The sequence below is a fragment of the Amphibalanus amphitrite genome, unplaced genomic scaffold (genome assembly GCF_019059575.1).
Source record: "Amphibalanus amphitrite isolate SeventyFive unplaced genomic scaffold, NRLGWU_Aamphi_draft 000011F_arrow, whole genome shotgun sequence".
Classification (NCBI taxonomy): Eukaryota; Metazoa; Arthropoda; class Thecostraca; order Balanomorpha; family Balanidae; genus Amphibalanus; species Amphibalanus amphitrite.
In genome coordinates this window covers 1,658,253-1,683,661 of record NW_024881507.1, presented here as the reverse complement: position 1 = coordinate 1,683,661, position 25,409 = coordinate 1,658,253, and the positions used below count along the sequence as shown (strand labels likewise).

At 53.9% G+C, this 25,409-nt stretch overlaps 3 protein-coding genes across 3 annotated transcripts in view; 1 reads left to right on the top strand and 2 right to left on the bottom strand.

The window, feature by feature from the left end:
* Window positions 1–264: 264 nt before the first annotated feature.
* LOC122382405 (transcriptional regulator ATRX homolog) lies at window positions 265–14,054 on the bottom strand. Its single transcript, XM_043367668.1, has 13 exons — window positions 13,736–14,054; window positions 8,138–12,092; window positions 7,594–7,821; window positions 7,281–7,371; window positions 6,238–6,391; window positions 5,707–5,931; window positions 5,152–5,329; window positions 4,687–4,854; window positions 4,156–4,321; window positions 3,766–3,839; window positions 3,245–3,416; window positions 2,618–2,949; window positions 265–883 (listed from the first exon to the last, which is right to left on the bottom strand). Exons 2-13 carry the CDS (start codon window positions 12,053–12,055, stop codon window positions 824–826), a joined length of 5,766 nt encoding a protein of 1,921 aa, XP_043223603.1. The 5' UTR covers window positions 12,056–12,092; window positions 13,736–14,054; the 3' UTR covers window positions 265–823.
* A 661-nt stretch (window positions 14,055–14,715) lies between these two features.
* The window catches only part of LOC122382381 (isobutyryl-CoA dehydrogenase, mitochondrial-like), a 34,352-nt gene continuing 23,658 nt past the window's right edge, over window positions 14,716–25,409 (bottom strand). The window contains exons 4-9 of the mRNA XM_043367622.1: window positions 19,734–19,920; window positions 17,359–17,467; window positions 16,798–16,962; window positions 16,340–16,437; window positions 15,682–15,834; window positions 14,716–15,404 (exon numbers count right to left, since the gene is read on the bottom strand). Of these exons, the coding sequence (XP_043223557.1) occupies window positions 15,249–15,404; window positions 15,682–15,834; window positions 16,340–16,437; window positions 16,798–16,962; window positions 17,359–17,467; window positions 19,734–19,920 (868 nt within the window). The 3' untranslated portion in view covers window positions 14,716–15,248. The remainder of the gene's footprint in view (window positions 15,405–15,681; window positions 15,835–16,339; window positions 16,438–16,797; window positions 16,963–17,358; window positions 17,468–19,733; window positions 19,921–25,409) is intronic.
* LOC122382390 lies at window positions 20,748–25,097 on the top strand. Its single transcript, XM_043367632.1, has 3 exons — window positions 20,748–20,997; window positions 21,597–22,335; window positions 24,466–25,097. Exons 2-3 carry the CDS (start codon window positions 22,108–22,110, stop codon window positions 24,652–24,654), a joined length of 417 nt encoding a protein of 138 aa, XP_043223567.1. The 5' UTR covers window positions 20,748–20,997; window positions 21,597–22,107; the 3' UTR covers window positions 24,655–25,097.

The window sequence follows — 25,409 nt, the reverse complement described above, 5'->3', positions numbered from 1 at the left end:
CCGCATCCGGACCGGATGCGGCCAGCGTGCGGCGACATTCCGGACGGACTCCGGACGGAATTCCGCACCAGTGGACGGCGGCCTTTACAAATTTTTACGCAATCTCTAAAACGCATTCCGTGAGTTCCGGTACGTCCAGCCTAAACTTATGAGCACCATTGTTCTGCCCTTTCGGAAAACCCCCTTGTCAAAGAATAATCTCCCGCCCATTAGCGATGCCAATGAATCCAACGCCACGAAACACGACCAAAGTAAAGACCCGTGGAAAAATAACAAGGTTTTATTCTTGCCACATCTACGATGGACCCAGAGCTCTTCGGCCGACAACCGAGCCTCGAGTCGGACACACTGCTTTTATCTGGACTAAAAAGACAAATAAATAAAAGCAGTTTCGGCCACAACAGGAAAAAAATCACGCAATAATACACATATTTAACAGCCGTCTAAACACAGCGACCATCAACACGGACTAAAAAAACTGCCTACAAGTTACATCATTCCCAGTAAATTGTGTGCCATCGCTGGGTATGAAGATCAACACGCTCAAAAGCAGCTCTCGGCTGACAACGGTCACAAAATGGCGCCTAGTAACACTCAGGAGAGGGTTGGTCATCCAATGACGTCATGAACTACTGTACATGAAGTCCTGCATCTGTGTAATGTGTATGAATTTCTCCCTCCGTCAGCGGATCGCCATGGAAACCGGCGGCCGCCGGCGCGGCCATTTGTAACCGGAGGAAGGGGCGGCGTGATGACGTCATCTCTGTGCAGTGCGCGGTGACGTCACCGCCTGCAGCCAGCTCCAGTCGGCCGGGACGGCGCGTTACGTGATGTCGACAACGGCTGGGGGACCGGTCGGCTTGTCGCCGTCCTGGCCCCTCTTCTGGAAACGGGCGGGGAGAAAACACTGGTTACAAACATAGCAAAGAAACAGCCATACATTTCATACATGCTCGGTGGCCTATTTCGTTCTGGCCGGCAGTGCCGCCGCCTGCCGGGCGACCCTGAGTGACACGGGTCAGCCAGCTGAGAGTGGCCGGGGTCAGTGGCGCCGCCGCAGTTCGGGTACGGAGCCCGCCATTTGCGATCGGATGCGTTGTGAGCTTTTATTGCAACTGCCAGCGAATAAGAGTATGTGCGAGTGCTAATACACGCAAGACGGTACAGAGCAAGACGGCCTGACGGTATCTTTGACCTAAAACTCCAGTTAACCCGCGACCTGGTGGGGGGGGGGGCTATTTTTTGCCCCCCCCCCTCCAGCCTTTTCGATATATCTCCAGAACCGCTGCGCCGATCGTCACCAAACTTTCAGTACCCTCCCGGACATCAATTTTACACATTGTGACCAAAAATTTTTCCAAAGGCTATGATAGGTTGGCCGGAAATGACGTCAGAGTGACGTCATGTTCTGCCGTTTTCGACCCAAAAAAGGGTTTCGCGGGAAGAGCTGTCAGGCCTATAGCTTTGCAAATACAGAAAAATGATTAAGACATAAAAGCTGTAGATTAGACAGGGCTACAAAACTGCTATCTCGGATTTTTAAAATTTTTGGATTTTGACCCCCAAAAATCAAAAAATAGATATTTTGGATATAATAATCGAAAAATTCAAAAAGTTTTTCGAATTTCGCAAAAAACGGAATATATGTGATAGTCCTTACCGCCTTTAATCCACATACCAAATTTGAGATTGATACCTCTTTTTTGGCGAAGTTATAGCGAAAAAACTGTTCAAAATTGACGACGTCAAATTTTCAAAGTCAATTTTTAGCCATTCTAGACCCCGTAGCGCAAAACAAAGCCCACCATTAGACTCCCCGTGACGAGCTGCATCGAATCAATACCCATTTTATGCAAAACTATCAACTTTAAAATTTGACCTTTTTGGTCTGACCTTGACCTGACCTTGACCTGAACTTCACCAGAAAGTGACCTAAGCCGTACCTGATAGTCTTATAACCACCACCGTTGAGTTGGAAATGAAAAATTGGCCATAAAACATGTATCACACAACCTTAGTAAAGTTGGGCTCATGTGACTTGACCTGTGACCCTTGGTGACCTGACCTGTGACCTGACCTGGTATTGCCAGTGGCCTCTAATAGCAACATATCTACTAGGCAACTGACGCCCTACCGCTGATTCTCGACAAAATGCGTTTTCCTCGGTGTTATAGCGCATTCCCTAGAAGACCCGTGAACGGTGAAACATTTCATCTTTAACCTGACCTGTGACGTCATCGGTGACCCCGAGGTCAATGAAATTTGGTTTCCTTCGACAAATTTGACAGGCCTTTCGAACGCCGTTTGAATTTTGCGGATCCGTCCAGTAGTTTCGGAGATACGAGGGGGCAAAAAATACCCCCCCCCCCACCAGGTCGCGTTATAAACAGACCCCACCAGGGCGCGGGTTAAATAATAATACAAAACTGAACAAGGGGCCAACACTGTCGGCCCCTTGATCAGTTTTGTTACACAACCAACCAATTACCCAACCAATACGTAATTTTTTACACAACCAACCAATTACCCAACCAATACGTAATTTGTTACACAACCAATTACGTCCAAACATGTTCGTCCCCTATATCATCATTTCATACGTGAACTGAGCACCAACCTCCGGCCGGCTGCTCGGCGCTGCTGGAGTTGGAGCCGGCTGAACCCGCTGCACGGAGAGTCCCTGCGGCAGCTGCATACTGCCCGTTCCCATGGAGCGCTGCAGGGCGGCGGCCAGCTGCTGCTGGTGCGCCGGGCCCGGCACGTGCGCGGTCCGCTGCCGGCCCGGCCCGGCGCTGCCCGCGGCGGCGGCGGCCGGCGGTCGACCCCGGGCCGGCGGCGGCGCTGCGCCGCGCACCGCGCCCGGCGCCTGGCCCGGGGCGCGCTGAGCGGCCATCAGCTTCAGCAGCTGCGCGTACGCCGCGTGGTCGATATTGGGCCGCTGGTGGCCGCCTGAGAACGGAGGTGACGGCCAAACGGTTACATATCATGCCTCAAGGACAGGTAAGCGATTTCGGCAAGCTCATAAGACAGAAGATAACATGTCTGTGCTGACCACAAATGGAATTGTGACAAATGGCACAAGTGATGCATCAGCTTTAACAATGAAAAATATGATGCCTTTTTGTAACCTTCGGCTTGTCTTGTACATAAATACAGGGGGATTTCAAAATTTACTGCCGACCAGCCCAGCCGACGCGTTTCGCCCCGTATCTGCCCAGTGCGTTCTCAGCTCGGCGCCGCCTACCGTGAAGGGCGTGCTGTGAGAACATGCTCTGCCGCTGCAGCTCCAGCGTCTGTCGATACTGCTCCTCGCGCGCGCGCTGCTCGGCCTGCTGCTTCTTGAAGTAGTAGGCGCGCAGCGTCTGAATCGCCTTCGGGATCATCAGCAGCACCTCGTTCTCGGTGGCCGTCGGGTTCTGCCGGCCAGACAGAGGGTGAGGAGGTCAGAGGGGTCCGGTGGTGGGGTGAACACCACGGCGGGAACGCCACGACACAGCATCAAACCGGCCGCACTGCAGTAGGCATTTCTGAGCTGGAACTCGGGTAGATACAAATAACACAAATTTAATCAAGGAACGGATTCACATATAGAAACACGACACACAGCATATCCTGAGAACGCTGGGTCACTGCGATCGGTAATGCTCTCACTAGTAAGGTCGATCTCGGGCGCCCATGCCCCCTCCCCCATTCCCGCACGGCGCACTCTCTGTCCCAGCCGCCGCGGGGCGCCTCCCGCCCGCCCAGCGTTCGTTCGCTACTCACGTCCTTCTTGATCATCTCGATGACTGTGGCCTTGTCGATGGCCTTTCCGTCCACCAGCGGGATGATGTCTCCCACTGCGAACACGGACGACATTTGATCGTCACTCACAGACCGGCAGAGACAGTGAGAGACACACGGACAATAAAAAGAGGGATTACATTGTATCGGCAACAGTTTCAAGGGCAACAAACCTATTCACTGCACGCACAGCCTAATGTACGTTTGAAAAAGGAGTCATCATCGACGTTAATATGAGGGTATCAGTGTCGGTATCCGTATCTGTGTCAGTGTCAGTGTCTATTTGTCTGTGTCAGTATCGGTGTCCCTGTCAGTACTCTGTATCTGTACCTGCACCAGCACTGGCGCCCGTGCCGTCGCCGGTTGACCCACCGTTGGGTATTCCTCGCCGGTCGTTCTCGTACTCCTCCCAGGCGGCGCGCTGCTCATCGGCGTTCAGCTCCTCGTCGGCCACGTTCTGCAGCAGCGAGTCGTGTCCGTGCACGCTGCTGACCCACTGTGTCTGCTCCGAGACCAGCTCCATCAGCACCAGGTCGTCCTGACCGGGACACAAGGGGGGACAGAGGTCAGTGATGACGCTCAGGGTAGGTTGTGTGGGTTACTGGGGCACTGGTCAGACGCCAACGAGGGCAACCTAAGGAGGCTGGGGAGCGGAGGTCAGGTCAGGATGGTCACACGTGGGGGCCAGACCTCGCGGGAGTCAGCTCGCAAAGATCAGATCACAGAGGTCAGGTCAGGCAGAAGTCACCAATGTGTCGCCGTCCGCCGGGCATGGCCAGGTCAGCACGTCTTCGCAGAGCTACCTCGCCAGCGCATAGCATCCTCTTTCCAAAACCTCCCAACACACCGTTAGTTAGTCTGAGCCGTCCAGGACCGCACCGGCGCGGCCGCGCGGAGTCTCACCTTGGGTACGATCAGGCCGGTGGTCCGTTTGCGGTCGGGCTCGAACTCGTACAGCTCCTCGACGTCGTGCTGGCTGAAGTGGCGCTCCACCTGCTGTTCGTCCACAACGCGGCACGACAGCGACAGCTTGCTGATCTGGCGGTCGTAGATCTTCTCCTCCATGCAGCCCTGCAGTGACGGGGAGGTGGGGGCTAGTCATACGGTGCCGCCGCTGGAACAGGTATCAATCCGACTGCCATCAGACTGACAGCAATGGCAAGAAGCCGACGCTGCCCAGATTTGAGGAAATTGCCCCGCAAATAAACATACTGACAGCCGACAATAACGATTACCAATGACCCAAATACATTGCATACCGCTGTACACAAAACCTCATTTACACGAGTTGATCCAAACATCCAAACCACAAATGATGCCCTATGACCAGGTACCCCACTGCCCCTTTCCCATCCCGAGTGCCCCCACCTGCGCGATGAACCGGTACACGTAGGACGGCTTGACCTGTCCGAACCGGTACACTCGGAATATGGCCTGGGAGTCGGCCGTCGGGTTCCACGAGGCGTCGAAGATGACCACCCGGTTGGCGCCGACCAGGTTGATGCCCAGTCCGCCGGCCTTTGTCGAGATCAGCATCAGCCGCGCCCTGGTGGCCGACAGCGGTTAGCCCGATACAGTTTGTTTATAAACCATCAACGGGCCATCAGCCCAATGACAGACGATGAAGCTAGGTGATGAAAGGGATTAAAACTAGGAATTCTGAGAGGCCATCAACCATTATCGTTAACCGTAGTTAGCGACGTTGAATCACAAACGATCAAGGATCAACACATTTGACGCTAAAAGCAAAATATTGAGGTTATAGCAAGTCACTGTACATTGTACAACGAAGGTTATCAAACATGGGCCGCTGTCATCAGACCCGTATTTAAAGATTATCTTCCTCCGCTACCACTGAGTACGGCCCTCTGTTCAGCCTCCGATCAGCGGCCCCGCGGCGGCGGCGGCGGCCCGTGCTCTGACCTCTCGTTAGTAGCCTTGTTGATCCGGTCACACATCAGCTGGCGTCGCTCCTCCGACGTGCTGCCGTCCAAGCGGAAGTAGTCGTAGTCGGGCTTCCACGTGCCGAAGTAGACGTGCGACGGGTGCTTTTTGCCCGAGTTTCGGCTGCTCTGCATGTCCTTGTGTAGCCGCTCCAGGTGCTCCTCGATCAGGTTCAGGGTGAACAGCGACTGACTGAACACCAGCCTGCGCGAGCACACACGACCGAGTGAGAACGCGGGCTGGAAGAGCGGTACAACCCGACCAGGTAACAGCTGAGATCGCGGCTCTCCGGCTCAGCAACTAAACAAAACGGTACTGAACACAGCAGCTGCAGTGACCCATGTAGCAAAACCTTTGGATACAGAACATACAACATGGGTGAAAAACACCCAAACAATAATTAAGAGGCAACATGTCAGTAAAGTTGACATGAACATTGAACACTCACACCACTGCCGTTCCCCGCAACCCTCCCCCCCTCCGTTGATCCGGGCGGCGCTCGCTACTCACAGTTTGTCTCCGATGTTCTCGCACTTGATGAGCAGCTGGTCGAGCAGCGTCAGCTTCCCGCTGAGACCGGCGTCCTCGAACAGCAGGTCGTCCGGAATACAGGAGCGCCACCACTCCGAGTCGTCGGCCTGATCGGCAGCGCCGCCACCGTTCTCTGTCCGAGGTCAGGGGGCAGGGTCAGTGGGAGGTCAGAGGTCAGTGGGAGGTCAGGGGGCAGTGGGAGGTCAGAAGCAGGGTCAGTGGGAGGTCAGGGGGCAGGGTCAGTGGGAGGTCAGGGGGCAGGGTCAGTGGGAGGTCAGGGGGCAGGGTCAGTGGGAGGTCAGGGGGCAGGGTCAGTGGGAGGTCAGGGGGCAGGGTCAGTGAGAGGTCAGGGGGCAGTGAGAGGTCAGGGAGAGTGAGAGGTCAGGATCAGTGGGAGGTTACAGTGAGGGGCCGGAAGTCAATGACAGGTCAGGGGGAGTGAGAGGTCATGGGTCAGTGGGAGGTCAGGGGCAGTGAGAGGTCAGGGGGCAGTGGGAGGTCAGGGGGCAGGGTCAGTGGGAGGTCAGGGGACAGGGCCAGTGGGAGGTCAGGGGGCAGTGAGAGGTCAGGGGGCAGTGAGAGGTCAGGGGGCAGTGAGAAGTCAGGGGTCAGTGGGAGGTCAGGGGCAGTGGGAGGTCAGGGGCAGTGAGAGGTCAGGGGGCAGTGAGAGGTCAGGGGGCAGTGAGAGGTCAGGGGACAGTGGGAGGTCAGGGAGAGTGAGAGGTCAGGATCAGTGGGAGGTTACAGTGAGGGGCCGGAAGTCAATGACAGGTCAGGGGGAGTGAGAGGTCATGGGTCAGTGGGAGGTCAGGAGGAGTGAGAGGTCAGGGGTCAGGGAAGAGTGAGAGGTCACGGATATGCGGCAGATTTCAGACTTCAGAGGTCAGTGCCAGATGTCGCAGACATGATTCGGAGACTTCTTAAAAGAAGATTACACAACTACGACAGCATATTGCAGCTGGCCATGACTGAATTATATCGCTATAATGCTGGCAACATCATCCTCTTCGGAGGCAGCTTACCTTCTGTCTTATCAGCTCCATCCTTCGAGTTTTCCTCTTCTGAAGACGAGTCGTTTGCTACAAAACGCTCCATCGCCTCCCGCTCCGTTCTCTAAGGAAACAAACAGATGACTGGAATTCAACGATCATACAGTCGTTCACTAACCGATTAGCAGTAAACACAACGACACAAAAAACGTATAAATATCAAACACTGTAATAGGTACGGATGTTTCTTTAATACGTCCCACAATGCGAGCTCTGGGAGCAACAACTTCGTGCCGACATTTCCTTTAACGCCACCCTCTCTCTCCCTCCCTCTTTCCGTCCTCACCATTTCCTCTTTCTCGTCGTCCTGCTCATCCTTCATCTGGATGGAGCGTGGGTGGGTCCACACGCGGCTCAGCGCCTGGAAGTCGGAGAGCACCTTGCGTGTGCTGCTGGAGCGCGCCTTCTCCAAGTAGTTCTGGTAGAGCTTCTTCTGGAGGTCGCTCAGCTTCACCATAAGCGTGAACTCCAGCTTGGGCGGCAGGAACGGCATCAGCACGTTGTAGTCGCGTCTCTGCGGACAGCGGTCGGCGGCGGTCAGACACGGCGCACAACAGACGACGGGGCCGAAATGGCGGCTGCTGGTTCAGGAGTTAGGAATTAACGTCAACAAACAACTCAAAGACGGACACAGTGAAACTTGAGCACTCAGCCACAAGGGAAACATTTCGCGCGGTGGTTTAAGTCCCAATAAAACGATGCGTACGCAGCAGGAAATTTGAGGGGAACTACATTCATAAGAATATTGAGAATACTTTATGTTTTCACCAGCAAGTTTAATGAGAATTACGTAGCGTTTTCGCGTATCTGCCGCGAGCCGAGAAACGTACCTGCACCACACTGTTGAGCAGCTTGTGCAGCACGTGCGAGCGTCGCTTCATGAGCTTCACGTCGCGGGGCAGGGCGTCCACGGCCGAGCCGTTCTCGATGGGCCGGATGAAGCGGTTGCTGAACTCTGACTCGCTGCCGAGCAGGCGCGGCTTCACGAACTCCACCATGGTGTGGTACTCGCGGAGGTTGTTCTGTAGCGGCGTGCCCGTCAGGATCACCCGGCGGCGACACTTCATCTGGTTCAGACTCTTGAACGCCGCCGTGCGCGGATTCTTCAGCAGGTGACCCTCGTCGCAGACGACAATGTCCGGGCCGGGGTCGATGAGCGCGCTCTGGAAGCGGTCCTTCTGCTTTTTGACGTAGCCCTTTTTGCCGCCGGTGCCGCTGAAGCGTTTGAACATGTCGTAGCTGAGCACGCAGACGCCGCCCTCGGTGCGCCACTGCTCCAGCTCGAAGGAGCGCTCGTAGTTGTCCTTGCGGAAGGTGATGTCCACCACGTCCACCTCTGGCACGCGGCACTTCTTCTGCCAGCTCTTCAGCTCGCGCACCCAGTTCTGGACCGTGTTCTTGGGGCAGACGACCAGCGCGCAGGAGACCTTGTCGCTGGTGGCGGCACTGTCCAGTAGCGTGTGCAGCAGCACCACCACCTGCAGCGTCTTCCCCAGACCCATGCAGTGCGCCAGAATGCAGCCCGCGTTGTCCTGGTTGGTCTCGTCCTCCAATCGCGCCACCGACTCGATGGTGCTGTCGAACATGAACTTGACGCCGTCCACTTGATGCGGCTTCAAGATCTTGACAAAGTTCTTGTGCACAGACACCAGTGGTTTCTTGGTCTCAGGGTCAAAGTCCAGCACGAGCTTATCGAGGGCAGTCGACTCTTCCGAGGCGGCGCTCTTCTTGAACAGCTCATTGTACATCGCCTGCTTGTCCTCAATACGCTTGCGTCGCTCCAGTTCGGCCTGCGAGGCCTCCTTGGTCGACTGCTCGGCCTCTCGGATGTGTCGGATGTTCTTGCGTCCGCCCTTGCCGGGCGTGCCCTGCGACTCTGGCTTCTCCTCCTGTACGCTGTCGTCGCCGCTCGACGACTGGCTGTCATCGCTGAGGCGTCGGATGCGCTTCAGACGCCCCCGGGAGCGCGTCTTCTTGGGCGGCTGGAAGTCGTCGGCGCTGTCCGACACCGACGAGATGGACGAGGACGATGAGCGGCCGCGCTTCTTGGACGGCCCCGCCTCCTCCGCGTCGGACCCGGCCGATCCTTCCGAGTCCAGTATACAGAAGTCAGAGTCCGAGTCCTCCGCTATACGCAGCCGCTTCTTCCGCGGACTGCGCTTCTTCTCGACGACCTCTTCCTCTGAAGACGGGACGTCCACCACGGGCGGCAGGCCGTCCGACTGACTGCCGTCACCGTCAGCGTCCGGATCGTCCGAGTCGGCCTTCTTCTTGGCCGCCTTCTCCAGCTCCTTGCTACGCTTCTCCATTATTTTCTTCTTCATCTTTTCGTCCTCTTCACTTGAGTCGGTTGCACTCATTTTGCCGTTGAGAAGCTGACGAACTTTTGCTGAAAGTTTCTTTTTACCTTTCTTGTCAGTTTCAGCTTCTGATCCAGACGCATCACCGTCTGATTTGGCCTTCTTGTCCTCGTCATTGTCTTCCTTGCCTTCACCATTTGTGGCTTCATTATCTTTTTGTTCCTTTTTAGCCTTTTTCTTGTCCTTTCTCTTCACTTTATCTCCTTCTTCATCTTCAGAATCTTCCTTAACGTCCTTTTTCTCTTTCGACCGTTTATTCTTTTTGCTATCAGAATCACAACTGTTTTCAGATTCTGGTCCCCTCTTACGCTTGTCTTTAACCTTTTTGGTATCATTTTTACTATCACTGCCGTCCTCACACTCAGAAGCATTATTAGTTTCCTTATTCTCTTCTTCCTTTCGCTTCTTCTTTCCCTTCTTCTTATCTTTACCGCTGGGTAAGAAGTCCGAGTCGTTGCCGTCGCCCGCCGACTCAGAGTCGGCATCTGAGCCGCTGTCAGACGCCAGCAGCTGCTGCCTGTCGAACTCGTTCTCTTCGAGAGGAACGAGGGCGGCGGCCGAGGGCTGGTTAGGCTCGTCACTCTCCACGCCCGAGGTGCGGCCTCCACTATCACCATCGCTCATGTCATTCAACGTCTTCTTCTTCTTCTTGGCGGACTTTTCGGTGCTTCGTGCGGCGGACTTTTTCACCTTCCTCGCTTTCTCGTCTTCCTCCGTATCACTGTCGTCCGAGTCTTCCGACGAGCTCTCTCCCTTCATCAGGGACGTCCGCAGCAGGCTGGCCACGTTGGCCAGTCGGCGGACCTCCAGAGCCTGCTTCGACAGTTGCTTCTTGGCGCGCTTCGTGATTTTTACGAAGCCGTTGTCGGCGGCCTCCCGTTCCATTTCGGGCGGCAGCCGCGTCAGCGATACGCTACAGTCGGCCGTGGGCTCCGGCGGGCCCCGCGGGCGCCGGCGTCCTCTACGATTGCGCCGTCGTTCCGTGCGTTGCTCCTCAGCCGAGTCGGAAACCGAAACACTGTCCGCCGAAGACCCGGAGACCTCAGGTTTCGGTCCGACTCGCCGACGCCGCGAGCGCCTCTCGGAGTCGTCGCGCTCAGAGTCACTGCCGGCCGACTTTTTCAACGTCCGTCGTTGCCGGCCGCGACTGTTCTTATCGCCAGGGTCTGTGGCATCTGACTCGCTGTTGGGCGGCTCTTCTTTGGCGGTTCGCTTGCGCAGCTTCCGACCGCCCCGCGAGTCCTCATCGCTCGATGGTGAGTCAGCTCCTCGCTGCCTCTCATTCCCGTTGCGAATGACGGTCGACGACGAGTCTTCCATATCGTCGCCGTCCACTCCGCCGTTCGGCACACCGGCTCCGTCGGCGGCCGGGCCATCGGCGTCCTCGTCGTCACTGCTGGTCAGCAGCAGCTTCAGCCGGTCGTTGTCGTTCTGAGACTCTGGGTTGGCGTCCACTGAGGTAGACTCGTCCACGGAAGAGTCGCCTCCGAGCGGCGAGACAGGGCGACTGTCCTCCGCCGCCCCCGCGGCAGACTCGCACTTGTCAGACGCAGTGGCGTCCGGCTCGGTTTGAGCGGCGACCGGCTCTGAGCCTGACATCTGACTAAGCGGCTCAACGGCGGCGATCACCAGGCCCAGCCCCGACCCATCGCTGGGCTCCGCCTTCACCTCAGCGACAGAGCCGCCCGGCTCCGTCTTCATCTCAGACTCATCGCTGGGTTCCATTTTCACGTCACAGACAGAATCACTCTGCTCAGTCTTCATATCAGCCAGTGAGGCGGCTGGCTCAACCTTAACTGGACTAGCTCCATCATGGCTCATGGAGGATACACTCTCCTGACTGGGATCGTCACGCCGCTTCTTTTTGTTAACTCTTACCGGTGTCCCGGTAGGATCATCCGAGTCAGAGTTGAGTGGTTTCTTCTTCGCCCTGACCTGGCCCACCTCTGGTGAGGCGTCCGACTCCCGTTCGTCTCCGCCGCCTGCCGACCCGTTCATGATCCCATTCTGGGCTCCGCCGCCGTTCATCCCGGTCACTGACGCGTCACCGTCCGCCGGGGCGCCGTCGCCGTCGGTCCGGCCGGCCGGCGGACTCCGCTCGGGCGTCTCTGGCACCACGCGCCGCTCGGGGCACAGCGGACCGTCCCGGTCGTCCGCCCACGCCGCGTCCAGAAACCGGATGGCCTCCTTGAGATGGAGCCGGCCCGAGACGGCGGCAGCACGCAGACACAGCGCGGCCGCGCGGCGCTCCGTCAGGCTAGGCAGCGCGCGCAGACAGGTCGTCAGGTCGCGGCACACCTCCTCCAGCCGGGAGGCCGCCGAGACGAGCGCCTCAGCCTGCTCGGACGCTGCGCTGGCCGGGTCGTCCTGGACCGCGACCTCACTCATCCCGCCACACGCCGACGCCAGCGGTGGCGACGGACAGCTGAAACAGGATGTCCATGTTAGGCCATCGGGTCTAGGTGCTGGCGGATCATGGATGACAAACACAAGCTCTATGACATTAGCATAATCATGGCTGAGAAGACTAAACATAATATATTCATAAAAAACTAATGAGCTTCAACAAACATGTAAGAAAAAATTATTGTATGAGGTAGACACCAGTACCGCACCCAATATCTTTTGTAGGTTCTGTTTTCTAGTTTGCAATTATATTGAAAACAATCATCCACTTCAGTACTTTCATAGAAGTTTCCATATTATTTGCAGTGGGGATGTAGATTCAGAATAGACTGTAGAAAACTTCCATTTTGATAGGTAAGGGTCTGCATTATCACTGAGTTGCTAAATACAGGAGAAATGCTAAATGTAGAGTCTATGCACCAATTTCTTTTAGAAGAACCTATTAAAGAGGTAAAAAGGTAAGAATTACTCAAATTTGTGACACCAAAATGCAAAAAAAGAATTATTTTTTGGGAGTTATGGGCCTCATACAGGAATAAAACAGCACCACTTGACACTCAATTTGTCACAAGAAAACTAGGCATTAAATATTAATACAGCAGACATCACACAAAGGTTTTCCTGTAATAGTAAAGCAAGCATCACACTTGCTTCTTTGCAGCCAAGGAGAGGTGCTGTAGTTTGTGTCACCGGTTGTGGGTTGTAAGTTCTAGGTGGTAAGTTTTAGGTTTTAGGTTTTAGGTTGCAGGTTTTAGGTTGTAGGTAAGGTTTAGGTCAGATTTGGTTTGGTTTGGTTTGATTAGAAAGCATCTCTGGGTAGGTATAGTGCCTCTCTTTGGTTGCCAAAGGAATTGTAACACCTGCTTTACAACTACAGGTTTTCCAACCAAGGAGAGGCACTGTAGGCTTGCAGGTTGTAGGTTAGGTAAGATCAAGTCCTGACCTGACGTTACCTACTAACCTGCAACCTACACACCTAAATCTACCAGCCTACAACCTAACCTACCTACCTACTGCCGACGGTGACGCCAGCTTTACTGATAGGTACTGAAAGAAGCATCACAGGGTATAGTGCCTCTCCTTGGTTGGAGAGGCACTATACTTCACTAAATTAAGTTGTTTTGGTTTGGTTAAAGGTTAGAAAGAAGCATCTCAGGGTATAGTGCCTCTCCTTGGTTGGAAAGCCTTGTAATGTCTGCTATAGCTAATATCAAAAACTGCATCGGACAGGTGCACCCTTTTGAACCTAAATGATTTCCAAAATATTGCTTAGTAATGGTTTATAATTGCTGATACAAAATCAAAAATCTACATTGAGCAAATAGTTACATTGAAGTTCACAAGATTAAGAACCAAGACTTCAAAACAACCCTAGTTCAAGTTGAATCGATGTTACTCATCAATTTAACATTTAAATGCAGTAGCGGTGGAACAACTTCAATTAAGGGGGGGGGCACTGCCGACTTTTGGTCCCATTCTTTCCGCAGTGTATATAAATAATTCTTTCCATGCAACGCCCATAGGGCGTATGTTAAAATGCCAAAATCAAAGGGGGGCACGGTGCCCGGTGCCTTCCCCGTTCCGCCGCCTATGTTTAAATGAGCTCGTGGCTTGGCATTTTTGCATCACTTTATACCTAGTTTCAATACCCAGCATAAATACCTTTAGCTCTCCCTCTTTGCCAAAATGTTTTTACAAAAATTTCGTTAATTACGCAGGAAACACCCCTCGACCTCAACCGCCAACTGCAACTGCCATCGCGGCGACGCGGGGGCGCGCGCGGTAAATGAACGACAAAAGTTATTTTCAGTGTTGTTCTATATACCCTGATTTTCAGTATTCAGTAAGACATGTCGCGAATGCTATTGGATTTATGATAAAGCTCATGACGTCAGAGCATTTTCGATTCACCAACCAGCAGCTCGCAAAACCAATGAGAAGTGCTAATATGACGTCATCTACCAGTTCTGAATGGTCAAGCATCCACAGCATTTCGCAGCAGAACAAAGTGTTACTGGAAGCGGCAGACATGGCGCAAGAAGTAGGTCGTGGCCACGAAAATAATATGTGACCTTTCGCAGGCAATACGTTATTTTCTTTCCGATAAATTCAGCTTTGATACGCTATAGATGTTATCAGTGACTACTATAGTAAGTCAGCTTTATCATTGCCAAAAAATAACATGCGACAATCCAACAACAACACGACTATTATGGATGGAAATGCGAAGCGTCGCCAGCAGGCGCAGTTGCAACGCAACCCAGACTCCGTCGTTGGTTCCGTTTCCGGTTATTCGGGCCTGGCTAAACCCTGTCATGAATGATCCTGTTTAGCTTCAGCGAGTAAAACACCGAAGGCTCTCCTCGTAGGCGTGCGCGCAGGTAGGTACTGAATACATTATGTCCGCATCTCCGCGAGGCATCGCAATAATAGAAGCGACCACCTTCATCACTCATCAGCTGGTCTGTCTCTTAAAGCACAGAGTATTTAATTGATCTCCCGCCGTTTCGCTAAGATCTGGACTTGTGTCATACTTAAACCATAATTATTAACTTTAAGAATTTATTGGAAGCCGGAACACTTTTCCATACCCGCCAATCGCTCGTAAGAAGACATCAAAACGTCAGCCTCCAAAAATCCTATGCATGATAAGTCATCTTTATTTCGATACCAGTTGTTCAAAAGTGATGAAAATAGCACATCTACAAATACATCACCAAAACTAGCATCCTCCTGTCAAACATACCTACTAAAAAAAAAAAAACACTACTTCACATATCCACAGCTCAGTAGCATGGAGCCGGAGTATCGTCAATATTGCACATATCAGCGCCCAGTTGCAGGCGCTTCACTTCCGTCCTCTTCCGTGGCTGACCGACCTGTACCCTCGCAGTGGTCATGGTCTGCCTCTGAGGCCGGCCCCGTCCACTCCTACCTGCTCACACCGCAGCCATCGGAGCTGCTATCACGACACATATCTAACCTTCACCGAGGGACATTTCACAACCAATCGACCTGCGGCCGGCTAACGTGCATCCCGGTACTCGCAGCTGCCGCCGTCCTTGAATTCCTCTAACTTCCAGCTCGTGTCAACACCCGATGGCCTTCCTTGACTGCTATGACCTCCGGCGACATCCGCTGACCCCTGCTGACCTCTGGTGACCTCTGGTGTCGGTCACTCGCCGAGGACGCGCCGGGCGATCAGCAGCTGCATCACCTGGTTGGTACCCTCGAGGATCTGGTGCACCCGGATGTCCCGCAGGTACTGCTCGACGCTGTAGTCCTTGAGGTAGCCGTAGCCGCCGAACAGCTGCAGCGCAGAGTTGACGATCTGCCGAGGACGGGGACGGTTACTTGGGGAGATCAGCTGGAATATACGCACACATTCCATCAGTTCGGCAACGGAAGGTCACCCGGATGCTTACCAAACATCGGGATGAGACAGCGCCAATGTCTAATGCCAAACACGGAATTCGAACAGAAATACCTCGTCACAGAACAACTGTATGACTGTATTATAAAATATGTAGTTTAGCTCTCTGGTATCCAAAGTTCAAGATGGAGGCCAGTCTCGTGTGCAATGCACCAGCACACACCCGCGCTCCTACCTCGAAGCAGCGGTCGGTGGCGAACAGTTTGGCCATGGAGCAGAGCGCCACGGTATCCGGGTGGTTGGTCTGCAGCGCCGCCGCCGCGTTACGCACCATCATCCGAGCGGCCACCAGATCAGTGGCGGCGCGCGCCAGTGAGAACTGCGTGTGCTGCGGCCGGGGGAGGCGGGGTCAGCGGTGGTGGAGGAGGGCCGCAGGGACCGGACCGAGGGCCGGTGGCTCGTTTACAATCCTTTACTCGGTTTAATGGGCTCTGTTCAACCACGCGACTTCTGATACCAGTGAAAGTCTCTCGGCAAGACTCTCACGGTGTCACTCGTCAGAAAGATCGAGATAAATTCATAGAAAAGGGCTCATTATTGCGGGAAAATTCACGGCCCATGCGTATGCTCATAGGCCATTTTGCAGGATCCTATGCAGGATCATTACGCTGCAATGGACATCTAGGATACTCTGCGATATGGCATATGATGATATGCTACAACCATGAATATGATGTATGTATATCGACAGATATATACATACGATATGATACAAATACATAAGCTGTCATTACTCATATATATCATGCTACCCAACAGCACAGAGTCCCGCCGTAACCCATCCCTCGGCGGAATTATGTGACCGGGCCGCGGCCGGGCCGCCGGGTCCGTACCTGCATATCGGCGAGCCGCTGGCCGAACTGCTTCCTGACGAGCACGTGGTCGCGGGCCAGCTCCAGACTGGCCTGGGCCGCGCCCAACGAGCAGGACGCTGCAGCGGACGGCGCCGGCGGCAGGTTAGAGTTCAGCGGCGGGCAGGTGGCAGGGGGAGGGACGAGAGGCGCGCGGTCACTTCCCTGGGCCGTAATCAGTGGCTCCAGTTGGAATGTGCGGTGTATTAAGAACACTTTATTGACGGACTGAAGGCTAAGAGTTCATGTAAGATCATCTATCCGTTGTACCTAGTCGCTCCGCATTCTGCGTCCTTGCTATATCAAGCCTATGGCGGTTTTTTTCTCAATTCCAACATGCGACATGCCATTGCCAAACCAGCATCGAGCCCGTCCCCCCATCAATGTTCGCCCTCCCCCGATGTAATGTGCCGCCGGCTGCCGTGTCCGCGCCCTCTCACCGATGTTGATGCGGCCGCCGTTGAGGCCCTTCATGGCGATGGAGAATCCCTGCCCCTCGGCGCCCACCAGGTTCGTCACCGGCACGCGGCAGTCCTCGAAGATGACGGCGCGCGTCGGCTGCGCGTTCCAGCCCATCTTACGCTCCTTCTTGCCGAAACTGAGCCCTGTGCAGATGGCGCTGGTCAGGAAGACGGATCATGATGTACGTCGTGAGGTAGAACCGGTTTTAAGGTAATGACGCGAAGCCCACGGCTGCACAGTGCATAACAATGCACTGCTTATTTAGTGGCTCGAGTCATGCAAAACAACGACGAAGCAGATACTAGGAAATGTTATCACACAAAGATGAAGTTCAGCAATTATTTAGTTCATGAAAATTGAAAATATAACGATATATTGAGCATTGTGAATATAAAATATTAGGAAATCTTGATACGATAAAACCACGCTATGGATGGAAGTTCACTTCGAACGACACTGCTGTAAGCGACATTACGCTTTAGGTGACAGTATGCTCTGGCCACCGAGCAGCACAGTCCCGGTCGTCGTCGCTGGCTCACCGGGCGTGCCGTTTTCGACCAGCAGGCAGCTGACGCCGCGCGGACCCGGCTGGCCCGTCCGGCACATGACCACGTACACGTCCGTCTCGCCGCCGCCGCTGATAAACGCCTGCCAACGGCGCAGCTCGGGTCAGGACTCAAACAGGTGGCTCGGGCGGAGTTATGTACAGCTCATTGGTGTCAGAGTCGGAGTGGGACGGCCAGAATGACATCCCACCAGTGTCAAGGATGGGATCACAGCTAGCATGGTCAGAATCAGATCCAACGAGTGTGATGTTTAGAGTCACAATTACCACTGGTTGAATTACAGCCTAAACAGGTTGGCACGCTGAACCCTGCTTTTCCTCTATTTCGCACCGAGTTATTCACTCGAACATTCTATTTCATTTCAGCATAATTTGAAACACAATCGCTGGGCCAATTCCTCACAATTTTCGCTCTTAATTTAGCGCTTGCTAATCTTCTGATGAAGATTATTCTGACACTACTTTACTTATGCTTCTTGGACAAACAGCTACCAATATGTCCTAACGTTACGTGTCTTTCATTTACCTTGGAGCCGTTGAGTACGTTATTATCTCTCCTACCTTGGAGCCGTTGAGTACGAAGTGACCTCTCCTTTAACTTGGAGCCGTTGAGTACGTAATTGTCTCTCTTACCTTGGAGCCGTTGAATATGTAATTATTTCTCATTTATCTTGGAGCCGTTAAGTACGAAGTGATCTTTTCTACCTTGGAGCCGTTGAGCACGAAGTGATCTCCTTACCTTGGAGCCGTTGAGTACGAAATTATCTCTCTCCTACCTTGGAGCCGTTGAGTACGAAGTGATCTCCCCACCTTCGAGCCGTTGAGTACGAAGTGAACTCTCCTTTACCTTGGAGCCGTTGAGTGCCTCCCTTACCTTGGAGCCGTTAAGTACGTAATTGCCTCCCCTACCTTGGAGCCGTTGAGTACGTAATTATCCCCCTACCTTGGAGCCGTTAAGTACAAAATGATCTCTCCTTTACCTTGGAGCCGTTAACCCTCACATGTGTAGGGGGGGGGGGGGGGGTCGGATGGACCTCCCCATGGTCTTTCGCGAATAACTCGCGTAAAAAGCGGCCGATCGCGACGAAACTTTCAGTACCCTCGCATTGATCAATTTTACACCTACCCTGAAAATTTCATGACCCTGACCCAAATGACCTTTGACCTGTGACCTCTTTTCCGAGACAATGTTTGGCCGGAATCGTGATTTCGCATATGTCGGCTCGCATTAGCCGCGCGTATGCAAGCTTTTCGTGGTTTCAAACGTTCAAACATGTGATTTGATGTTGCTCGCATACATAAGGGTGGGTGTCAAGGTCACCTGAAGGTCAGGTCAGGTCATTGACCTTTGGTGACCTCGGGTGACCTCGGTTCACTTTTTCGAGTTTTACATGTTACTAGGCTAGTTTTTGGAGCTGAATTCGAATTTAGCAACCATTTGAACATTTACGAAGCAGTTTTGGTGACTTCGTAACATGTTACGAAGCTGTCAGAGGCGGTTGACACGTACTACGAATACCCGTCACGACGCCTCCTGGTTGACATGACCTGACCTGACCCGACCTGGTCTAAATGCTTAAAGACATCATCTGTGATCAAAACTAACACGATATTCGTGATCAGCACCCCTAAAAAACCCCTTAGCAGCCACACTTTACGACTTTCTAACAGGTCCCGATTTTCCCCGACTTTGGATCATTGACCTGACCTGCAAGGTCAACCAATGACCTAGGACCTTAAAATTGGGTATCATCGGCTTCCTCTCGTCACGGGCAACACGCTCGTTTTTTCCGCGAAGCTCTAGCTCGATCAGGGTCAAACGGCAAGGGGGGTCCAACCGACCCCCCCCCCCCTACACATTAGAAGCTGGCAAACGCCGCACACATGCGAGGGTTAAATACGAAGTGATCTCTCCTTTACCTTGGAGCCGTTGAGTTCGAGGTAATATGATAGTAATCTTTCTCCTACCTTGGAGCCGTTGAGCACGAAGTGATCTCTCCTTTACCTTGGAGCCATTGAGCACGAAGTGCTCTCTCCTTTACCTTGGAGCCATTGAGCACGAAGTGATCTATCCTTTACCTTGGAGCCGTTGAGCACGAAGTGCTCTCTCCTTTACCTTGGAGCCGTTGAGCACGAAGTGCTCTCTCCTTTACCTTGGAGCCGTTGAGCACGAAGTGCTCTCTCCTTTACCTTGGAGTCGTTGAGCACGAAGTGCTCTCTCCTTTACCTTGGAGCCGTTGAGCAAGAAGTGATCTCTCCTTTACCTTGGAGCCGTTGAGTTCGAGGTAATATGATAGTAATCTTTCTCCTACCTTAGAGCCGTTGAGCACGAAGTGATCTCTCCTTTACCTTGGAGCCGTTGAGCACGAAGTGCTCTCCGTCACGTCTGGCGCTGGTGGTCAGAGAGCCGGCGTCGGAGCCGGCGCCGGGCTCCGTCAGACAGTAGGAGGCCAGTCGCTCCATGGTGGCCAGCCGAGGCAGCCAGGCGGCGCGCAGCTCGGCACTGGCAAACTCGTCCACCATCCAGGCGCACATGCTGCAGGGGGAGAGCAGCGGTCAGACGATCAGACGGGGTGAGACGAGACGGACGGCGGTCAGATAGACGAGACGGAATGGACACGGTCAGACAGACGAGACGGGATGGACAGCGGTCAGACGATCAGACGGGGTGAGACGAGACGGGATGGACAGCGGTCAGACGATCAGACGGGGTGAGACGAGACGGACACGGTCAGAGAGACGAGACGAGACGGCCGGCGGTCAGAGAGGCGAGACGGGATGGACAGCGGTCACAGAGACAAGAAAAGACGAACACGGTCACAACTGAGAGTCGAGACCAGGCAGCAGCAGTCAGGGCGTACTAGGTTGCACCAGCCGAGCGACATAAAAACAACGCTGCCATTTTCCCGACTTACGAGTAGACATCTTCAAACAATAGGCTCATAGCTATAAAGTGAACTGATACAGCTAGAATTTAAAACGCCGCCGATAAGCATTCGGTAGAACCTCCAAAGCCCTTGGTTCATCCCATGATATTCAACTAACGAAACATCAGTTTTACGACAAAACGGAAAACTAATGGCCTCCATGCAGCCGATCAGTCATGTTGAGATGCACACATTTGAAGCAACTTCGATGCTCACATGCTTGAAAACGAATTATTTCTGCCTGCATACACGTTTGTGTTAGTGACCAGTTGGGCACCTGTTGATCAGCGCTGTGCAGCGCTGGCTGCTGGAGGTCTCTCTGCGGCCAGGGTCGACGACCGGCCCGCCCCCGGGGGCTCCATCTCATGTTAATACACCGTTTCACCCGACTGCAGCCGGGCGGCGGCCGGTGCAGGTATCCACTGGCGAGTGTCTACACACGGCAGAGCGGCCGGCCAGGGACCGGGGCGGGCTGAGGGAGCAGCTCCGGCAGCTCGCGGGCACAGGACTGCAGTCAGTGATAGTGGGAGCGGAAGTGTCTCAGGTGCGACTGGCACCGACCCCGCCTATGATGGCCGCGGCGTGGCCGCTCCATGTAGTGAGGAGGGCGTGGCGATCCAAGAGTAACAGAGCTCTGACAGTGGCACTTGCGATGATCCTGACTCTGGGTGTCTTCCAGCGAGCAGGTAAGTTCATCGTGGTACCTACCTACTCCTTCAGCGAGGAACGGTGGGCAAGTCAACAAAGTCGGCTGAATGCTTTCGTAATCAGATTATAAAAATCTTGATTTAGACAGGACGCTCGTAAAACAATACACTTACATCGTTCAATCAAACGTCACTGTCACGTCAAATCTGCAAATGCCCTTCTCCATCACCGTCCAAATGAAACACCAGTGTCCGAAAACGGCTAGCTATTGCCGTAATGGCGCCCGGCATAGCAGCCATCGGCACCAACATCCGCATAACGAGCCTTTGCAACACAACCAACAAGCCATTGAAACGGGAGAGGAGAACTCATAACACCACAAGAGGATTGCTGTTAGGGGAGGTTGACGCACTGAGGTGTACCTATTTAAATCGACTATACGTTTTCATAACACGTGGACGAAGTCATGGCACGTTGAATGTCCGCTTCGCTCCACTATAAGACGTCATAGCTATCACGGTGGCTATAAATAATAGCTATGGGCGCTCCAATGTTGCTCGCGTACCTATGTCAAACAGTCCGTTTGTCGTGCATGATGACTATTGAGTATTGACTGTTGTTGTTTGGTTTGTTTCAGACCGGCGGGTGGCTGCGCCAGCAGCGGCGGGGTGCTGGCCCAGCCTGTCTCTCGGAGAGGTGGCCTACCCCTGGGAGTCGCCGGCCCCCGCAGGAGACTCTCCGGGCTGCGGCGGTGTCCCCCAGCCACCGGACTGTCTCCGGCGGACCGGACACACGGCCCATCTCGCCATCATCGGCGACTCCCGCGGACGCCAAATCTACGTCAACCTGGTCAGGGATAACCCTCCTCTGGAGAGCGTATGGCAAACGCCAGGAGAAAGTCAGGAGGAAGACAGGCAGCTGGAGTACGTACCAGGGTTAGCTCCAGAGGCATTCTGCTCGGTAGGCATGTGTTCAAGCAACGCTACCAACGAGCATATCAGTATTCGGTTTCTGTGGCAACCGTTTTTCGACCAGCATTTCTTGAAAGCACTGCAAACATTCGTTGACGAGTGTCAGCAGCCGAGGGGCACGTGTCCAGACATGGTACTGGTTAACGGCGGTTTTGGTACTCGGGCCGGGTGCCGGGCATGGACAAAATAGCGCAGCACGAGCAGTTGACAATGCTGCGGCAGGGCGTGCTGCGCGCGGCGCCGGCGCTGGCGCGGCTGGCACGCCGCACGCTCACCCTGTGGAAGCTGGAGGAGGCGATGCTGTTCGAGTTTGTGCCGGACAAGTATCGCTTGCGTCTGTCCAAGGTGGAGTACATGGAGCTGCTGCTGGTGCAGCAGGCGCTCATCTACGAGCTGACGCTGCAGGTGAGGCCATCCACATTGTTAACCCTCGCCGGACCTATTGGTTGTCTACATAAGCGCCGGCCGAGGGGAGGGGGGGGGGGGCGGGCGGGCGGGTACAACCTCCCTCGCCGTTTCGCCCCTGGTAGAGCTAGCGCGTCGCGGATCAAACGAGCGTGTGCGCCGTTACGAGAAACAGAGATTGATACCAATTTTAAGGTCCTAGGTCAACCGGTGACCTCTGAGGTCAGGTCAAGTACCCCAAGGTACGGTTCTGTTTTTTGGTGATTAACCTCGCAAAAAACGCCAGCAGAGCCACGATTTTGGCAGCATCGTGTTTGCCTCGCTGGGGGGCGTCGAATGATATACTTTTTGTGTTTGTGTGAGGTCAACTTAGATTGTTGACTTCGGGTCACGGTCAGGTCAGCACCCCCAGGTCAAGAATTTGGTCGAAAGATGTTATGTTGCATATCATTCGATTCGGCAGGTCTTCCTGAGTTCATTGGTGGCTTTCCCGACTCGCTAGCTCAATTTGATCGGGAGTTATTGACGAAAAACTAATATGACCCTGACGTCATACCTATGTACAATGTACACCAGTATAACGCCTTTTGTGGCGACTAACGGAGCGAGCGAGAGGGTGGGCCTTGCACGTGCGAAATTGCGAGGGGGTACCTCCAACTGACTTGTGCACGGCACCTTACTAACCGGTCTCTAGCGATGTGCCAAATTTGAGCACAATCGGCCCAGCCGTTCTCGAGATCTGGAAGCGGCACCCTGCACGTGCGCACGTGCAAAATGGGTCCCAACTGACTTATGCACGGCACCCTACTAACTGCTCCGTAACCGTGTACCAAATTTGAGCGCAATCGGTCCAGCCGTTCTCGAGATCTGGAAACGACCCCTGCACGTGCGCACGTGCAGCAGCACCCCAACTCTGGCACATGGATATGCATTGCCTAGTGGGTGCCTACCTACATGCCAACTCTCAGCGCAATCGGCCCAGTAGTTACCGAGATATTGCAACAATTACAAAAGTGACACCTCTTCGTTTTGCACGTGGCACGTGCATAAGGGGTCACCCACATGCATCGGGAATAGTGCAATACTTGGTAGAAGGAATGAAGCTACCCTACAAAAATTACCCCATGTAAATCGGTCAAGTGGTTGCTGAGATATAAGCCTCGCAAAAGCGTGACCACGGCCGGCCGGCCGGCCGCTCATACTCAGAAATTTCCGTTAATCTAAGGAAAGACTACGCTCGCTTCGCTCGCTCCGTAATGACGGCACGAAAGGTCAACATTGCAAAAGTGACGCATCGAACCTTGCAAGGAGTGCATGAAATCACGATTCTGTGTGCTTGAGATAGTTGGAGATAGTTTCCGGCGCCAGAATAGCAGTTTTCATTTTTCCCCGTCGACTTATAATGGTGAGGTCACGAAAATGACCTGACCTCATATGACCTTTAGGTAAAATCCGAGATATACAAGTTGTGAGACTACTAATGGATACTAGGTCCTGCAAGTTTCATTTCCCTGGGAAAGCTCCTCTGGCAGTGAGGGCGTTGCGAAGCTGCGACATCTGAAAACCGTGCAGAAGTTCACTTACGACGTCATAGGTCAGTGACCTGACCTGACCCGAAAATGCGGTTGGTGTCAAAAGATCCGACTTGAATCAAAAGTCAGGTATGCCAAGTTTTCTTTCTGTGTGATGGAAGGATAGTAAGGATGTGATGCGTGATGCGTACCTACTGATGAACACGACACCAGCACGGGACTTCGCGTGACGAAATGATGCAAAATACTTACAGCATCTACCAGGCTCATCGGAAACTAGGTTCGTCAATTAATCACGAGTGGAAGGGTGATGGTTTTTTTCTCGCTCCCCACCCTTCAGTCAATGGCAGTTTCTTGCGCTGTATGCTTGCCTCGTGGTCAATTAACTACCATCAGTGCTGGGTTTAAAATTTGATTGTTACACGAATTCGTTTTATGGCACTGCTTTTATGGGCCCGTTCAGAGCTTTTTCTAAAGAGTTGCTAATGTCCCTCCTTCCTCAAACATATAACAATAATTGCGTGACGGCCCAGCTGCGTGCTCTGTGGGTCGTGTCGGACTCGGTAACTAAGACTGACCGCCGGGTTTGTACGGGCAGGTGCCGGAGCTGGTGATCTGGTCCTCTCTGCTGCCGGAGGTGACTCGCCACATGTTCCACGTGTGCGCGCGCCGCGCCGACCGGGACAACTGCCCGGACCCCGTACACATGGGCCGCTCACTGCAGAGCGGCTTCAGTGACACCCTGATGGCAGTGCTGTGTCGCCGGGCCACAGCGCCGCGCCGCTAACCTGATGTGTGCCACTGGCCGGGCCCGTGTGCCGCTGACCCGATGTGTGCCGCTGACCCGATGTGTGCCGCTGACCAGGCCCGTGTGCCGCTGACCTGATGTGTGCCGCTGACCGGGCCACAACGCTGTGCCGCTGACCTGTGTGCCGCTGACCGGGCCCGTGTGCCGCGCCGCTGACCTGATGTGTGCCGCTGACCGGGCCCGTGTGCCGCACCGCTGACCTGATGTGTGCCGCTGACCGGGCCCGTGTGCCGCGCCGCTGACTGCAGTGGTGATGCCGGAACCGAAATGGTGATGAAGGAACCGCAATGGTGATGATACCGCAATGGTGCTACAGGAGCCATGACTTAGAAATGGCTGCCGCTGACCGGTCGATGAATGAGTGGCAAATAGAAACACGTGACCTCGAACGGAATTATGGCAAATACATTGCCATCGATAGACGTGACGTGACATAGACGTGAGCCACATTCGTCTTGTTGCAAGAATCGATATGCTTTCTCCTAGCATGTTTGGTACGAGAAAAGTGCCTATGAGGAGGTGAACAATAACCGTTGAAATAGCTGCACTGATGTCCTGTCATTTCTGCAAGCCGCTTGTTAGCCCTACGACTCTGTGCAATGATAAAATAAGGGCGGCGTTTATGCGCTACAGGCGCTTTCGAAAAAAAAAAAAATGAGCCAGAGAGGTGATTTGCCAGAATACGAGTACGGCTTGGCACCTCGCGCAATCCAATCATGCATATGAATTCAAGC

Bases quoted from the DNA above. Each gene is read 5' to 3' on its own strand.
- LOC122382390 (XM_043367632.1), top strand. From the start codon at position 22,108: ATGGACAAAATAGCGCAGCACGAGCAGTTGACAATGCTGCGGCAGGGC. The intron at 22,336-24,465 runs GTGAGGCCATCC...TTGTACGGGCAG, and splicing joins TCTACGAGCTGACGCTGCAG to GTGCCGGAGCTGGTGATCTG.
- LOC122382405 (XM_043367668.1), bottom strand. From the start codon at position 12,055: ATGAGTGAGGTCGCGGTCCAGGACGACCCGGCCAGCGCAGCGTCCGAG. The intron at 5,330-5,706 runs GTCAGAGCACGG...GTCGGCCACCAG, and splicing joins AACAAGGCTACTAACGAGAG to GGCGCGGCTGATGCTGATCT. The intron at 4,855-5,151 runs GTGGGGGCACTC...CCGTCACTGCAG, and splicing joins TGTACCGGTTCATCGCGCAG to GGCTGCATGGAGGAGAAGAT.